We start from the raw sequence: 17952 nt of genomic DNA, 5'->3' as shown, positions 1-17952 counted from the left end.
ATCAATTTGTAAACTGCCAGTGGAAGTGAGATTTTTTTGGAATACAATGTTTCATTTTCATCAATTTCAGAAAGTTTGGTTTCCTTTATGATTTCTTCATCAGTCCTTTGGTCATCTAATTTCTAAAATCCTTCTTTTCTTATTTCATTTCATTGGTGAGTAAGATATTGATAATAATTTCACATTTTAATACTTTATTGAAAAATGATTTGTTGGTAAAGTAGTCTATCCTAAAGAATTCTCCACAAAGGAAGAGGACGGCATTATTTAGAAGTATTATACAAAGGAATTGCTATTCAGCCAATTCGTTTATGAGTAAAATACATCTTGCTTGATGTCACCTCTACAAATGTATTTTAGACCAATTTGATGTATAGTAAATAGTGATATTCTGTGATTAACTTATTGTCTGAGTGATCCTTCATGCTAACAGCTGATATTGATGCTGCCGACTCCTATTGTGTTTCAGTCTAGGTCTCATTTTACAGTGAATGATGCTGGTTTTATTATTTTTTTTTTTTATTATTTAGAGAATACTTTATTAGTTTCTGTAATCAAACCCACGTAGATAAGACCTTACATATTTAATACAGTGCGTTTACCCCTGTACAAATGGGAAAAAATTAAGTTTAACATTTCTAGACCAATATGGCTATTAATTTCTGTACAATGCCAACTCAACACGGTAAACTGGGATACTTTTTCCAAAGTTGACAGCACAGCTAAAGTTTGATGCTGGTTTTATGTAGTAGCACTATCCTTCAGTGAGTGCCTGTATATTTACAATTATTTCCCATTGACCATCTTTAGATAATGTAATACTGTCTTTCTATTTTTTCTCATATAGAAAAATTACTACATTTGATATACATTTGCATGTTAAATACTTTTTGCTTGCTTCAATTTTTGTTTTCTAAGTCTTTTTATTTTTGTCGTCATGGGGCTTGAACTCTGGGCCTGGGCACTGTCCCTCAGCTCTTCAGATCAAGGCTAGTGCTGTACCACTTGAGCCACAGCACCACTTCCGGTTTTCTGAGTGGTTTAGTGGAGATAAGAGTCTCACAGATGTTCTTGCCCAGGCTGGCTTTGAACCGCAATCCTCAGATCTCAGCCTCCTGAATAGCTAGGATTTCAGCCATGAGTTACTGGTACCCAGCTCATTTTCTAAGTCTTTACTGGTGAAATAAGTGTCTAGTAGTAAGTGTATCATTGGGTCAAGGGTATTTAAATTTAATCCACTAGACAGTCTCTATCTGTAATAAGGTTTGGCTCTGCATGTTTAGTAAAGACATATTCCTAACGTTGTTGTAACTTTTTCCTGTCTCTTTGAGCCTTTCTTGTTCATATTTATTGTTTTATGGCTGTGTGCATTGATCAGGTTTGAATCTCTCTTCTTTTGTCTATCTGGTCTATGTATTTTCCCTATGAGACTGGCAGTAATAGCACTTGACAAATGAAAGTAAATGATGGAATGACTTTAGAGTGGGTAATATCTCTGGAATTCTCATATCTACAACCTGTAGTGAAATGTAAAATAGATGTCCCATAGTAATGTTTATGGTAATACTATAGAAATATTCCAAATGAGAAATGTTTATTAATTTCACAGGCCTTAGGATATGTTATTATCTTAGAATGTGTAATTGTAATAAGTGATAACCTAAGTACAGATGCAAGTATGAACCTAAGTAGTTAAAGCTCAACCTGTCATGTCCAGAGTTGCTAGCTCTTTGGCCAAAAATGTGTATTAAAACTTTGTGTCATGTCTCACTATTTATTTTCTCAGCGTGGACCTCTCAGAAGTCTTACCTGTTCCTCTCCTTGGAATTGGAGATGATGAGTGAGTATAAAACCAATATGACAACTAAACATGTATATATTTTCAATGCATACATGTGTCTAGACAGGTAGAATTTGAGATGAAACATACATAGCACAAAACAAACATAGAAATCTCAATCAAAAAGGAGAGTAGTTCCGGCCTGAGATCTCAGCTACTAGGAAACTTAGGAAATTGTGTTATAGGGTCAGACCTGTTCCAAACAGCAAACTCTATGACAAACATCTCTAGAACAGCACCAAGGAATGAGACCAGGGTATTGTTGTAGAGCACCTGGCTAGTAAACAAGGGATCTGTCTTCAAACCGCAGTATCCTCTGCACCCCATACAGAGAACGAAATAAGGGAATAAGGGAGAGTGAGGAAGGGAGGAAAAAGGAATGAAGGAAGAAGAGAAAAAATGGGAGGAAAGAAGGAAGAAAAAAAGAAAGAAAAAGAAAAATGACATGAAACAAATAAAACCAACACAGACTAGGAGGGAAAGGAAAAGAAGATCTTTGACCAGGTGTTTTAATGTTTTAACTGAGAGGTTTGTAGATTACTTTATTCCAAATATAGACTGAGAAGAGAATGAAAGTTATGTCAAAAAAATTAAAGTCCACTTGTGTATGATCTGCAGAGTAATTGAAAGTAGAATGTGAATTCTAGGAAGTCATATGAGATCTCACTATGTGTATTTTTAATTCCTATAGGCCATCTCCTTATGAATGTGCATATGGTCGAGAAAGGTGAGATACAAATAAACACATAAAGTATATGGATAGACAGTGTGTATGCCAATTACATGAGTGTTTATGCCAACTATATAAACACCTAAGTATATATGTATATATTTCTGCATGTATGTATGGACAGACATAGGAACACATATGTGTTTGCAAACATAGGTCTGCAACTGAACTCGGACAAAAGAAACAAAAATAGAAAAGACTTGGGGCAAGTGTGATACAGAGAGTGTCAGAATGTGAAAGACCCTGTGTTCAAACAGCAGTACTACTAGTAAAATTAAAATGTCTGTCAGAAATGTCTGAAGGGTCTGCTTGTCACAAATGCCTTTAACACTAGCCGTCTGAGAAGTGGAAACTTGGGGTAATCTCATTTAGAAGCCAGCTTGTCCAGTAGTTGAATAATTGAGCCTCATCTCAACCAATGAGCCTAATATGGACTAACTAATTTCCTCCCCAGGAAATTAGGTAATCAGACCATTGTCTAAAGTCTCCTCCAGACCTAAAAGGAAAACCTTATCTGAAAATATAGTTAAAGCAAAAAAGGACTTGGGCCATCGCTGAGGTAGTAAATCACTTGCCTAGCCAGCAAGGAGGATGCCCTGTCATCCAACTGCAGTAACAAAGATGGAAAAGGTGGTGAAACAGGATTGGAATTTGTAAAGTTATCTTCCAAAGAACCTTGAGATTACACTGTATCTTTGAAAGTCTATTTAGATGGTTCCACTGAGAGTTATGTAAATGATTTCTATTATGCTCACATGGGGTCAGAAAGGAAAAGGCTATTAGAATCTGTAATCTACTGTAGTAAGTCCTTTTGTTACTTCTAATAACAAGCAGTCTCTTAAAAACATCAGGCTTCCTATTTGTGAGTTTATAATGGATTGGATCAATGGAGGCAATCCTATTTGTAGCATAGCAGAGGAAGGGATAGCTAGGGAGCAGTACAACCTGAGCATCACATACCAGAGATGACACATGTGTTCCTTGTTATATAGGGCTCTGTCACTATGTAAGGCTGGTGCCCCAAACTATTATTAATATAGAGCTGCCACATGGGTGGTTGGTTTTCAACTGAAACCCTGCATACTGTGTTCACAGAGACCTGTGATTTTTAAAATTTTGTGTGTTAGGATCACAAACATAAGAAATGTGCATAGACTTGTGCAGCAGAGAATTACCTAGAGTAGAAGGGATTTTTACCTAAGCAGTTGAGTTGAATTGGGAGAAACTAAAACCATAACAACATGACATTCGATTTAATATATTTGTGAAATATAGAACAGAAAGTTTGAATTGAACTGTTTCCCAATAACATGTGCTAATGAATCTATAAAAACTAACCTCTACTGAAAAGTAGTGAAGTCTCAAAAACTGATTTACAAGAGAATGAAATTCCATGAACATATATAAGCAGCAGAGTAAGTAGAACTAGAATGTGAAGCGTAGCAATCATGTGGTGTCTGAGTCTATGTACTTTAAATCCCACAGGCCTTCAGATGAATGGGCACAAGAGATGTTAGTTCTAAATAAAAGGTGAGAGCCCCATGTAAGTGTAACTCCTCTGTATGGTATTTTCATAATAAAATAATAAAATAAAAAAGTGAGAGATAAATGAATCCATAAAATAGACATGAAGTAAAATGGGTGGACTATATATATATATATATATATATATATATATGTTCATGAACATGTACTTATAATACATATATATGAAATCTGGCTCCTACAACAACACATCAAGAAAGGTGAAGATGAATTTGAAAATTTATGGTGAGATGAATTGCAGTACAGAATGTCATTGTTCGTGTTTCTTTATCCTCTCCTTGTGGCATGTGGTCACAGCATTGTACCATTTTCCTTCATTTGTACAAATGTGATTCTGCCTTAGCTTTAAAAAATATGTTTTCCTTTTTACTGACATGTAGTAGGTGGACATGTGTCTAGTGTGTACTATAAGAGTTTAAACACTTGGTCCACTAAGTGTGATGATCAGATTGCATAATTAGCATTGCCATGATCTTAGTTATTTATCATTGGTTTCTGTCAGAATATCCAATAGTATTTTCACTTGATATTTTAACATTTGTGAATTCATGATTTCTAGTCTTTGCTGTTGAGGGAATTATTCTATTTACAAACACATCTTTATTTATTAACATCCTCTTGATTCTCCTCACATGCCTTGGTGATGCCATGACTGCTATACCTCCTAGTATTTCTTTGAGATTTACTTGAGCTTACATGTGGAAATGAGTGTGTTTGCAATACTATGTTTTCATTTTCATTCGTTTGAGAAAGTTTATTTTTTATGAATTGTCTCAAAAGTTGAGTAGATATCATGTAACTTGCATGTGTTTATATAATTTCTTACGTCTTTGTTTTCTACTTTTGTTTCATTGATGTGGTTGATATAGAGAACAATTTCAACTTTTGAAACTTTATTGGAAAATGGTTTATTGCACAAAGAACCATTTATCCTGGGGAATGGCCCAGTAAAAGGAGAAGAGCAAAATTCTGAAGTGCTGTACAAAGAGGTCACCATTCAATCCATCAGTTTATGAACACAGTGCATCTTGATCAAGGTCTCCCCTTTGGATGAAATGTTTTAAGTGTCTCTTAGACCACTTTGGTTTAGAGTATACTGTGATGTTTTGTGATTGACTTATTGTTTGAATGATCCTTCCTGGTTAACAGTTGGTATTGGTTCTCCCAACTTCCATCATATTTGAGTCTATGTCTCCTTTTGCATTGAATGATTTTGGTTTTACGTAGAAGCTTTGTCTTGTAGTGAATGCCTGTATGTTTAAAATTACTATTTTCCATTTTTTGGATAATGTCTGTCTTTGTTCTTTATTATTATTATCCAGCTTTTGATACAGAATCTCTTTTTTTCAAGGAAACACAGGGACTCTTGATTGTTCCTGGTTTCCTTTCCAGGGAAAATGCTCTTCCCTTGCTTCAATTAAGTCTTTGTAAATCTTTACTTACGAAATGAGTGGCTTCTAGAGAGTTATCATTTGAGTAAGGGTTTTTAAGTTTAATCCATTAGATAGTCAGTATCTGAACTAAGTATTCTACCTCTGATATTCTTCACATTATCCTTTTTTTTTTTTTTGCTGGTCCTGGGCCTTGAATTATAGATCTGGGTGCTATCTAACCTTTTGCTCAGAGCTAGCACTCTACTACTTGAGCTACAACACCACTTCTGGCTTTTTCTCTGATTAAATAGAGATAAGAGTCTCATGGACTTTTCCTGTCTGGTCTAGCTTCAAATTGTGATCCTCAGATCTCAGCCTACTGAGTAGTTAGGATTATAGGTGTGAGCTAACAATAACGGCTGTTTTCTGGTTTTTTTTTGTTTTTGTTTTTATGTGCCTTTTGTTAATTTATTGTTTATGGGTTTTTTTGGCTGCCTGTTGATGGAGATGGATCTCCCTCCCCCCTTTCTCTCACCTATCTAGTCTATGGACTCATTTTATGTTACTGGCAGTAAAAACACTTGATGAATTAAAGTAAATGATGTAATGAGTTTAGACTGGTAATTCTTGTGAATTTCTCATATGTATAACTATGAAATGTGAAGTAAATGCCCTATGCCAGTCTGTGATAAAACCAGATAACTATTCCAAGGGTGAAATGTTTACTGTTTTCAAAAGAATTAGGATATTTGTTATTTTCTTACAAAGATGTAGTTGTAACAAATGATGAACTAAGGATAGATACAGATATGAACATGAATAGCTGAAGCCCAACAAATTCATGTCTAGAGTTGCTAGCTCTTTGGCCAAAAATGTGTGCTAAAACTTTGTGTCATGCCTCACTATTTATTTTCTCTTAGTGTGGACCTCTCAGAAGTCTTACCTGTTCCTTTAATTGGAATTGATACTGAAGAGTGAGTATAAAACCAATATGACAACAAACATGTATATATATTAAATACATATGTGTTTCTAGACAGTCAAATAAAATATAAGATGAAACATACATAGCAGACATAGAAATCTCAAACAAAAGAAACTACGTTTTAGATATTTTTCCATTAGAAAATATCAGGTTTTCTGTTTTTGAGTCCATAGTGAATTGAAACAATGGAGAGAATCTTGTTTACATAAATGAAAAAGGAACAGAGGATAATGAGCAGCAGAACCATGGGCATAAAAGACCAATATTGTACTTGTGCCCCTTATAATGCAGAACCATGTCACTATATGAAGCTAGTGTCCAAAATGTCATTATGTCTATCTGTGGCACTATGCAAGCTGGTTCTCATCCCAAGTCTGTAACACACTGAAAAGAGACCCTATGTCAGGGCTGACTATGGGTTAGAGAAAAATAGGTACTTTTTGTTTGTTTCTTTCTGTTTTTCACGTTTTATTTCTTTTTTAAAATTTCCTTATGATTTTTAAAATAAGGTAGATACTTATGATGCTGATCATGAGTGGGCACAAGATCCAGAGAATGAGGAACTTAAATAGGGTAGAAGGGATTTGTAATTAGAAAAAACAGTGCATTTATGGGGAAAACACAAAGCTAACACTCTACTTTTGTTTAATAGCAAACACAGAACATAAATGTTTAGTAGTTTTATATTTGCCAGCTCAAATATGTCTTTGCCAACCTATAACACCCATTTCTATGGGAAAATGGTTCACAAGTTTCAGAATAACTGTTTTATCTGGGAATAAAAAGACACTAGGGGGCTGGGAAGGTGGCTCAGTGGTAGAGTGCTTGCCTTGCATGCCTGAGGCCCTGGGTTCGATTCCCCAGCACCACATAAGCAATAAGAAAAAAAGCCGGAAGTGGTGCTATGGCTCAAGTGGTAGAGCGCTAGCCTTGAGCTGAAGAGCTGAGGGACAGAGTTCAGGCCCCATGACCCGACCCTCCCCCCCAAAAAAAAGACACTAGGGAGTGGGAGCACTTGCATGGCCCCTTGCTCCAACAGTCACTCTGAAGATTTTCTCAGTGCATGAATGGAGGACACTGCAGTGGTCCTCCATGATGAATGAGTGTCTAGTTACTTGTACTCTGCTATCAACAATGATTTTGGAAACTTGGAGGTTTTGATTTGCTGTGATGAAGATCATGAATGGTTGACCAGCATTCCTTTCACTAAGTGAGTTGAAGGCCAGACCCTTTGGTGGCTCACTGAGTAATGTGGTTCTCTTCTCCTTTGGAGAGTATCTTGCACCCTTCCTCTTGTCCAACCCACTGAACTGGAAATCCACTGATTCCTGGATTCAGGTGATGCTTAATGTCAGTATTTTATGCCTAAGTGTGTTACTTTTTATTAAGTGTGTTTCTTTAATGATCTAAAACTGTAGTGCTCTTTTTTCCAAATAAAGTATGAGAAGAGAATAGAAGATATAGTAAAAAAAAAAAAAGTTAAAGTCCATTTCATTTAAAATTAATATTTAAAAATTATATTTATGATCTTCAGAATAATTTAAACCAGAATGTGAATCTAGGACGTCACATGATATCTGACTATATGTATTTTTAATTCCTATAGGAATCGCCCATATGAATTGTGTGAAAGAAGGTAAGATACAAATTAACCCTTTAAAAATATGGATAGGGGTTCCAGCTGCCCATTGACCTGCACTCCGCCCTGCAGCAGGGCCGGGACAGTAGTGGCTAATGTCAGAAGAAAGTGACTCTCTGAGAACCAGCCCCTCTGTGGCATGGTTCTCCTAGAATGAGCTGCCGCCACCAGCTGAGCCTCCTGGCTAAGTATGCTCACTGACTGAAGAGCTGGGCCTCAAAGCTCTGGAGGAGCTGCAGGAGAAGCCTGAGTGGAGACTCTGGGATGTCCAGGCCCTTCACAACATGGTGCAAAAGGAGTACCCCAACCTGAGCACATCCCTGGATGACACCTTCCTGCTGTGTTTCCTCCGGGCCTGCAGCTCTGCAGCTGCTGGTCAACGACCACAGCTGCAGGCGAAGCTGGCCTGAGGTCTTCAGTAACCTGAGGCTCTTGGCCCTCAAAGATGTCCTCGGCTCTGGGTTCCTCACGGTGCTGCCCCTCACGGACCCCAGGGGCTGCCACTCCTCTGAGGCCAAGGCCTTAGTCTTGCTTTCTGTAATTAAATGGCAGCATGGAAGAACTATAGGAGAGTACCCTAGGCGTACCCATCCTGGTGGTTGAGCCTTTGGTCACGTGTTTATTTCAGGCGAAGACATGGAAAGTGTTCCCATTGATTCCCAAACTCTCAGCTTGCAACTATTGATCTGGAAGCTGTCTCTGCTTCTCATGTAGCTCAGAAACAAGGAAAGTGGGGACCAAAGTGACTGGTCTTCCCAGGAGAAAAACCACCAGATTGGCCAGTCAGCATTATTCTTATGCAACCATTTGGCCAAATCCACAATGTGGCCACATGTGAGGCACTGGGATTTTGTCTTTTCTGTGAACCTTAGCTGCAGACTTGTGTTGCTTAAGGTCCAGGCCCCAGTTGGCCATCACTAGGCCTGGAAAGCGCCTTCACTGAGTGGGAATACCAGAACCCAAGCAGCACTTCCTAGCCAGATTTGGAAAGCCAGAGACTTCAAAGCACTCTGGGTGTTCCTTTATTTGGATCTTGCATAGAAACTCCCATCTGCTGGGTGCTGATGGCTCATGCCTATAATCATAGTCACTCAGGAGGCTGGGATCTGAGGATCATGGTTCAAAGCCAGCCCGGCAGGAAAGTCCATGAAACTCTTATCTCCAATAAAAACCACCAGAAAACCAGAAGTGGTGCTGTAGCTCAAGTGGTAGAACACTAGCCTTGAGCTGAAGAGCTGAGGGACAGCGCCCAGGCCCAGAGTTGAAGCCCCACGACTGACCAAAAGAAAAAAAGAAACTCCCACCCCCACCTCATCACCAAATCCATAAAGCCTTAGCCTTGGTTCTCAATGGAATCATACAGGATCCTAGAAGTGTATGATTTTGTTCCATGCAATAGACTGATTCTAGGCCTATAGAATTGGGATCTAGGAATCAGAGAACTGCACCTCAGGTGTGAGACTGTGGACAATTAATGAGCTTCTTTTGGCTGCTAAGGTTCTGGTATTGGTGTTAAGCTATCGTTAGGTTTTCTGCCTAGAGAGATGTCTAGATAAAGTGTCTAGGTCCTGATATTTTGTGATATATACACAGGCCTTTCCATGAAGAAGCGTCACTACTTGGTCTTGCTCTTAAAGAAACTGATGTGTATATTCCTGGGGGGTAAAATATGGATAGGTAAATATATAGGTAGAAGTTTATGCCTATTATAGACACACATATGTATGTATGTATGTATTGTTACATATTTATGTATAGTCACATGGACACATACATATTCACCCACATGTGCCTGAAACTGAACACTTGGACATAATGCCACAAATAGCAAGCAATGACTGGTGGTATGTGTGATGCAGTGTGTCAGAACATGAAAGACCTTGTGTTCAAACAGCAGTACCACTAGTAAAATTAAGGATATGTCTATCAGGAAGGTTCTGCTTGTCACACGTGTCTTTAATGCCAGCTGTGTGGGAATTGGACACTGAGGGTAATCTCAGCCATCCTGCAAACAGTTACTGAGACCCTCATCTGAACCAGTAAGGCTGACATATGAACTCACTGGTACATTACCTCTCCGACCCCTCTTCTAGCATCATAAGAATCAGATTGTTGTTTTCATTTTTTTTTTGGGGGGGTCCGTCGTGGGGCCTGAACTCTGGGCCTGAGCGCTGTCCTTCAGCTCAAGGCTAGCACTCTACCACTTGAGCCACAGCGCCACTTCTGGCTTTTTTCTTTTTGCTTATGTGGTGCTGAGGAATCGAACCCAGGGCCTCAGGCATGCAAGGCAAGCGCTCTACCACTGAGCTACCTTCCCAGCCCCTCAGATTGTTGTTTGAAGTCACTTCCCAGCCTAAAAGGAAGACCTTATCTGAAAACATATCTAAAGCACTCAAGGACTTTGGACCATAGCTCAGGTGGTAGAGCGCTTGTCTAGCAAGCAGGCAGGATGTCTTGTCATCTGAATGCAGTGCCAGCTAATGGAAAAGTGTGGAACAGGATTGGAATTTGAACAACTTTGGGATTACAGTGAATGTTTGAAAGTCTTTTTAGATGTTTTCTCTGAGATCTTTGGATGTTTTCTGAATTTTGATCAAATGGAGTACGGCAGGAAATTATTAAGAGGCTGTCCCTTAGGACATACCAGGATTTCTATTGGAGAGTTATTTCTATTTGATTGGACCAAAATAGGGGATCCTGTTGGGATCATAGAGGAGGAACTGGCAGATATGGAGCAGTACAACCTGAGCATCACATACTAGAGATGATGCACGTGTCCCTTGTTATCCAGGGCTATGTCAGTATGTGAGACTGGTGTCTCAAACCCTTATTGATATCAAACTCTGCCAAGGGAAACCCCACACACTTCATCCAGAGTGCCTGCTTCACTCCTATAATTGTTTCATTTTGTGGCAGACTTTTAGGATTGTAAATGTAAGAAGTGTATGCATGGACTTATGCAACAGGGAACCTACTTAGATGTAGAAGGGATTTTTACGTAGGCAGTAGAGTTGAACTGAAACTAAAACTATAACAATGATACTCTTCTTTAATATATTTGTGAAATATAGAATAACAAGTTTGAGGGCTGGGAATGTAGCTTAATGGTAGAGTGGCCCTGGGTTCAATTCCTTGGTACCACATAAACAAAAAATAAGCTAAGCAAAAAAATGTTTTTAAAAATTGCTATTTAAAAAAGAACAACAATCTTGAATTATAATATTTCCCAAGAATAATATGTGCTACAAAAACTAAACTCTGTTGAAAAATAGTAAACTTTCAAAAAGGTGAATTACATCAGAATGAAATTCCACTAGTGTATATAAGCAGCAGAACAATTGGAAACAGAATGTGAAGTATAGCAATCATGTGATGTCTGACTGTATTTACTTTTAAATCCCATAGTTCATCATCTGAATGGGCATTTGAGCGCTCAGCACTGAGCAAAAGGTGAGAGATAAATGAGTCCATAAAATAGACATGCAGTGAAACAGATGGATGGATAGATTTCCTAAATACCAATGTACTATGTGGGTATATATAGGCACATAAACATATACTTATAAAACATATCTATGAAATCTGGCTCAAAAAACAACACACTGAGAATGGTGAAGATAAACATGGGAAGTGGATGGTGAGATGAATTGCAGTACAGAATGTCCTTGTGTTTTTAATGTTCCCCTTGTGGCCTCTGGTTGCACCATTGTATCATTTTGCTCCATTTGTGTAGATATATAACATGTTATATGATTTTGGTTTAGCTTTTTGAAATGTATTTTCCTTTTAGGTGACATATAGTAAGCGCCCATAAGAGTTTAATACATTGAGTATACTAAGTGTGGTGATCAAACTGCATAATTGGCATTTCTATGACCTTAGTTTTGTATTATTGCTTTGGGACAGAATGTTATATATTATTTTCATTTGCTATTTTGAAATTTTTGTAATTATGATTTCTAATGTAGATATCCTTCTTTGCTTTTGGAGGTTTTTCCTTCTGTTCAGAAACACATTTCTCTCTACTAACGTCCCTCTCTATTCTCTTCACACACCCTGGTCATGCCGTGACTGTTATTCCATATTGAATTTCTTTGAGATAAAGATAAACTTGTAATTTCCATGTGAACGTGTGTGTGCGGCTGGGAAGGTGGCTCAGAGGTAAAGCACTTGTCTTGAATGCATGAGGCCCTGGGTTCGATTCCTCAGCACCACATAAGCGGAAAAAATGTGTGTGTGATACTATGTTTTCATTTTCATTTTCATTTCATTTCATTAATTCATTTAATTAATTCTTGTGGGGGTTTTTGCCAGTCCTGGGGCTTGAACTCAAGGCCTGAGCACTGTCCCTGAGATTCCTTTGCTCAAAGCCAGCACTCTACCACTTGAGCCACAGTGCCACTTCTGGCTTTTTGTGTGTGTATGTGGTACTGGGGAATTGAACCCAGGGCTTCATGCATGCTAGGCAAGCACTCTATCACTAAGCCACATTCCCAGCCCTCCCTCTTTATTAATTCTTTATCAGTCCTTTGGTTGATCAAGTGAGTAGTATGTACCTTGTATGTCCTTGTGTAATTGCTAAAGTGTTTTTTCCTACTTTTATTTTATTGGTGAATAAGATATGGAGAATAATTTCAACTTTTAGAACTTTATTTGAAACTGATTTGTAGTATAAAATACCCTCTATTCTGGTGAATGCTCCAATACAAAGAGGAAGGCATGTTCTGAAGTGCTATACCAATGATTTACTATTCAACCAATCAGATTATGGAGGTCTTCCCTTTAGATGAAATGTTTTAAGTGGCTCTTAGACCAATTTAGTTTGGAGTATACTCTTATGTTTTTGATTGACTTATTGTCTGATCCTTCCTGGTTAACAATGGATATTGATTCTCCCAACTTTGATTGCATTTGAGTCTATATCCCCTTTTACATTGAACAATGTGTTGGTTTTATGTAATAGCATTGTCCTGCAGTGAATACCTGTATATTTACAATTGTTATTTCCCATTGACAGTTTTTGGATAATGTGCTGTCTTTCTTTGTGTCATTATCCAGATTTTATACAGAATCTATTTTTTTTCTCGTATTGCAAGGTGACTGTGATTGCTTCTGACTTGCTTTTGCAGAGAAAATACTCTTTCCTTGCTTCAATTTCAGTCTTTCTAAGTCTTTAGTGACCAAGTGAGTGTCTAGTAGGAAGTATATCATTGAGCCAAGGGTTTCTTTTAATTTAATCCACTAGACAGTCTCCAGTTGAAATAAGGTTAGGTCCTGAGTATTCAGGAAAGACATACTTCTTACATTGTTGTAAGTTTTTTTCCTCTGTTTTTTGTTTTTTTTTTTGTCAGTGGTGGGTCTTGAACTCTAGGCCTGGGAGCTGTCCCTTGAGCTCTTTAGCTCAAGGCTGGCACTCTACCACTTGAGCCACAGCCCTGCTTCCTCCTCTGTTTTTTTTAATGTGTCTTTGTCCCATTTACTTGTTTGTCTTTATGGTTTTATGATTGTGTGCATTGATTAGATCTGAATCTTTTTTTTGTTGTTTTTCTGGTTTATATACTCACCCTAAAAGACTGGTAGCAATAATACTTGGATGAAAGTCAATGATGGAGTGATCTTAGAATTGATCATACCTGTGAAGTTTTTTATATGTATAACTGCAGTGAAATGTGAAATAAATGCTCATACCAGTCGATGGTAATACTTTATAACTATTCCAAGTGTCAATTGTTTACTGATTTTCTAAGGTATCAGGATATATGTTATTATAAGGATCCAACTGTAATAAATGAACTAAGTATAGATGCAGATATGAACATGATCATGCCCAACATGGTCATGCCTAGAGTCACTAGTTCTTTGGCAAATAATTTATGTTAAAACTTTATGTCATGTCTCACTATTTTCTCTTAGTGTGGACCTCTCAGAAGTCTTACCTGTTCCTCTCCTCGGAATTGTCGATGATGAGTGAGTACATAACCAATATAGCAAATAAACATATATTCAATGCATACATGTTTCTAGACAGATAGAATATGAGATGGAACATACATACATAAAACAAACCAGACAAATCTCAAACAAAAGGAACTGTGGCTGAGTGTTGATGGCTCATGCCTGTAATTTTAGCTGTAGGGAGGCTGAGATCTGAGGATCATGATTCAGCCTGGGCAGGAAAGTCCATGAGAATCTTATCTCCAATTAATCTCCAGAAAACTGGAAGTGCAGCCATGGCTCAAAGTGGAATAACACTAGCCTTGAGCAGAAGAGCTCAGGGACAGCACCCAGGCCCTAAGATCTAGCCCCTCAATCACCACCACTACCACCACTGCCACCAACAACAAAAAGAAACTGTGGTGCAGGCCTAAGATCTCAGCTGCTAGGAACATGATTAGGAAGATCATGGTCTAGTGCCAGAACTATCTGAACAGGTAACCCTATGGAAAACATCCCTAGACCAGCACCAAAAAAATGGGCCATTATGTTATGGTAGAGCAGCTGTCTGGAAGACAAGGAACCTATATTTTAACTACAGTAAGCCCCACCCCCCCAAAGATGATGAAAGAATGAGAGTAAGGGATGAAAGGAGGGAGGTAGGAAGGAAGGAAGGGAGGAAGCAAGCAAGGAAGGAAAGAATGAGATAAAAAATGAAAGGAGGGAGAAAGAGAAAACCAACTCAGACTACAGCAAAAGGAAAAAGAGTTTGAGATTTATTAAATGATCCTCAGAAGTCCCTTGATAATACACAGTATCTTTGACAATATGTCTAAATGTATTCACTGAGATATTTGTGACTAACTTCTGTTATCTTAAAGTATACATCATAAGTATGCTTCTTTTACAACAGTCATTTTAGTAACATATTCCTTTGGAAAATAGCATTTTTTACTTTTGGATTGTTGTGCATTGGACCAAAGGAGAGAAAATTCTGCTTACAGAAAAGAAAAAGTAACAGAAATAGAGGATAGTGAGCCACAGAACCATGTCCATAAAAGATCAAGATCAGAGCTGGGAAGGTGGCTCAGTGGTAGAGTGCTTGCCTTGCATGCATGAGGCCCTGGATTTGATTCCTCAGCACCACCTAAGCAGAAAAAGCCAGAAGTGGTGCTGTGGCTCAAGTGGTAGAACGCTAGCCTTGAGCTGAAGAGCTGAGGGAAGGCGCCCAGACCCAGAGTTCAGGCCCACAACCGACAAAAAAGAAAAAAAAATCAAGATCATGCATATGTCCCTGTCACTATGTGACACAGAACCCTGTCACTATATGAAGCTAGTGTCTAAAATGTTATTATGTCTAGCTCTGACACTGTGCAAGGCTGGTTTTTATCACAAATCTGAAAAGAGTCCCTACATCAGGCCTAACTATGTGTTAGGGCAAGATAGATATTTATAATGTTGGACATAAGAAGTGGGCACAAGGACTGGAGAATAAGGAACTTAAATAGGGTAGAAGGTATTTGTAATTAGAACACACAGTGAACTTATGGGGAAAACACAAAACGTTAACACTAGTTTTATTTAGTAGCAAACACAGAACATAAATGTTTAGTAGTTTTGTATTTTCCCAGACCAAATATGTCCATCCCCAAGCTATAACATTCATTTCTATTGGATGGTGGTTCACAAGTTTTAGAATAACTGATTTTCTGGGAAATAAAAATGCACTAGTGAGTGGGAGCACATGAAAGGCTCCTTGCTCCAACAGTCACTCTGAAGAATTTCCCAACACATGAATGATGGACACTACAGTTGTCTTTCAAATAAATGAATAAATATCTAGTTACTCGCAGTCTTTTATCTACAATGACTTTGAAAAGTTGGGGGTTTGCTAAGAGGAAGATCATGGTTGATCAGCATTCCTGTCCCTAAGTGAGTTGAAGCTCAAACCCTTTGGTGGCTCGCTGAATTGTTCTCATTGCCTTTGGAGATTATCTTGTATTTGTCCTCTTGTCCAACCCACTGAGCTGGAAATCCACTCAGACCTAGATTCAGGTGATGCTTATTGGCAGTGTTTTATGGCTAAGTGTGTTTCTTTAATGATCTAAAACTGTAGTGGTGTCTTTAATCCAAATAATGGCTGAAAAGAGAATGAAAGGTATAGGTAAAAAAAAAATTAAAGTCCACTTGTGCATGATCTTCAGAGTAATTAAGACTGGAATGTGAATTCTAGGAAGTCATATGATATTTAATGATATGTATTTTTAATTCCCATAGACCTTGTCCATATGAATTGTGTTCAATACCAGATTCTGAAAGGTGAGATACAAATAAGCCCATAAAATTCATATATAGACAAGTTTATATGTAGAAGTTTATGCCAATTGTATCTTTGTATATATTTGAATATGTATATATGTACAGACACATAAATACATGTGCTTATACATTGTGCCTAGAACTGAACAGTCAAACACAAAAGAAATAGTAAGCAAGGACTGTAGCATGTGTGTTTCAGAGTGTATCAAAACATGAAAGACCCTGTGTTCATATAGCAGTACCACTAGTAAAATTAAGGACATGTAGCTGGGCACCAGTGGCTCACGCCTGTAATCCTAGCTACTCAAGAGGCTGACATCTGAGGATCATGGTTCAAAGCCAGCATGGGCAGGGAAGTCCATGAAACTCTTATCTCCAATAACCACTAGAAAACCAGAAGTGGTGGTATGGCTCAAGCTCGCCTTGAGCTGAAGAGCGCAGGGAAAAAGCCCAGGCCCAGAGTTCAAGCCCCACGGCAGACAAAAAAAAAGGGGGGGGGCATGTCTATCAGGAAGGTTTTGTTGTCACACATACCTTTAATGCCAGCTGTGTGGGAATTGGCACCTGAGAGTTATCTCATTTACAAGCTATCCTGCAAGCAGTTATTGAAACCCTCATCTGAAACAGTGAGTCTGACATATGAGCTCACTGGTATATTACCCTCCCTTCTAGCATCATAGGAATCAGATTGTTGTTTGAAGTCACTTTCCAGCCTAAGAGGAAGACCTTTTCTGAAAACATATCTAAAGCTCTCAAAGACTTGGACCATAGCTCAGGTGATAGAGTGCTTATATATAAGCAAGCAGGCAGGAAGCCCTGTCATCCAACTACAGTACCAGCTAATGGAAAAAGGGAAGACTGAAATTTGTAAAGTTATCCTCTGGAGAACCTTGGGATTACACTGACTCTTTGGAAGTTTATTTAGATGTTCCCACTGAGAGATTTTTGATAATTTCTATATTTTGATCAAGTGAAGTCAGACAGGAAAGTGCCGTTAGAAGTAATCTGTTGTAGTCAGTCCTTTTTGTTACTCTTAATAATAGGCAGTCCTTTAGGAAATAACCAGGTTCTCTATTTGAGAGTCTCTAACGGATTGGACCATAGGACTCAATCCTGTTTGGAACAGAGATTAGGAGGTGGTAGATATGAAGCAATACACCCTGAGCATCATATACCAGAAATGATGTATGTGTTCCCTCATTATTCGGAACTCTTGTCAGTATGTAAGGCTGATGTCCCAAACCCTTGTTAATGTAGAGTTCTGCCGATTGGGAGGGTGGCTCTCATCTCAAACCCAGCAAAAATTTGTCAGAGCCTTTACTTCAGGCTTGTTGTTTCTTAACCTGATGTTAAGAAAAGGACAGAGTTAATGATGATGAATGTAAGAAGCTGCTATAGAAACCTGAATCAGAATATTAGATAAAGTAGAAAGGATTTATACCTAAACCAAATAAAATAAAAACAAAAGCTTATACTAGACTTTTGTTTGTAAACTCCTGAACACAAAATTTATTTGCTTAATAGATTACCAGACCAAATGTGTTCATTCCAAATCTAATTTTTATGGGAAGAATGAATCACAGAATT

General features: G+C 38.1%; 1 protein-coding gene across 1 annotated transcript in view; it reads left to right on the top strand.

The window, feature by feature from the left end:
* The window catches only part of LOC122112508 (phosphatidylinositol 3,4,5-trisphosphate 3-phosphatase TPTE2-like), a 98272-nt gene that overhangs the window by 26555 nt on the left and 53765 nt on the right, over positions 1 to 17952 (top strand). Inside the window, exons 9-16 of the mRNA XM_042685305.1 lie at positions 1787 to 1840; positions 2532 to 2567; positions 4056 to 4100; positions 6409 to 6462; positions 8080 to 8109; positions 11518 to 11562; positions 14026 to 14079; positions 16324 to 16365. Of these exons, the coding sequence (XP_042541239.1) occupies positions 1787 to 1840; positions 2532 to 2567; positions 4056 to 4100; positions 6409 to 6462; positions 8080 to 8109; positions 11518 to 11562; positions 14026 to 14079; positions 16324 to 16365 (360 nt within the window). The remainder of the gene's footprint in view (positions 1 to 1786; positions 1841 to 2531; positions 2568 to 4055; positions 4101 to 6408; positions 6463 to 8079; positions 8110 to 11517; positions 11563 to 14025; positions 14080 to 16323; positions 16366 to 17952) is intronic.

Source organism: Dipodomys spectabilis, unplaced genomic scaffold (assembly GCF_019054845.1).
Source record: "Dipodomys spectabilis isolate Male_0828 unplaced genomic scaffold, ASM1905484v1 ptg000095l, whole genome shotgun sequence".
NCBI classification, from domain to species: domain Eukaryota; kingdom Metazoa; phylum Chordata; class Mammalia; order Rodentia; family Heteromyidae; genus Dipodomys; species Dipodomys spectabilis.
Note: the sequence above shows the minus strand (reverse complement) of the source record. Positions and strands in the feature narration are given on the sequence as shown.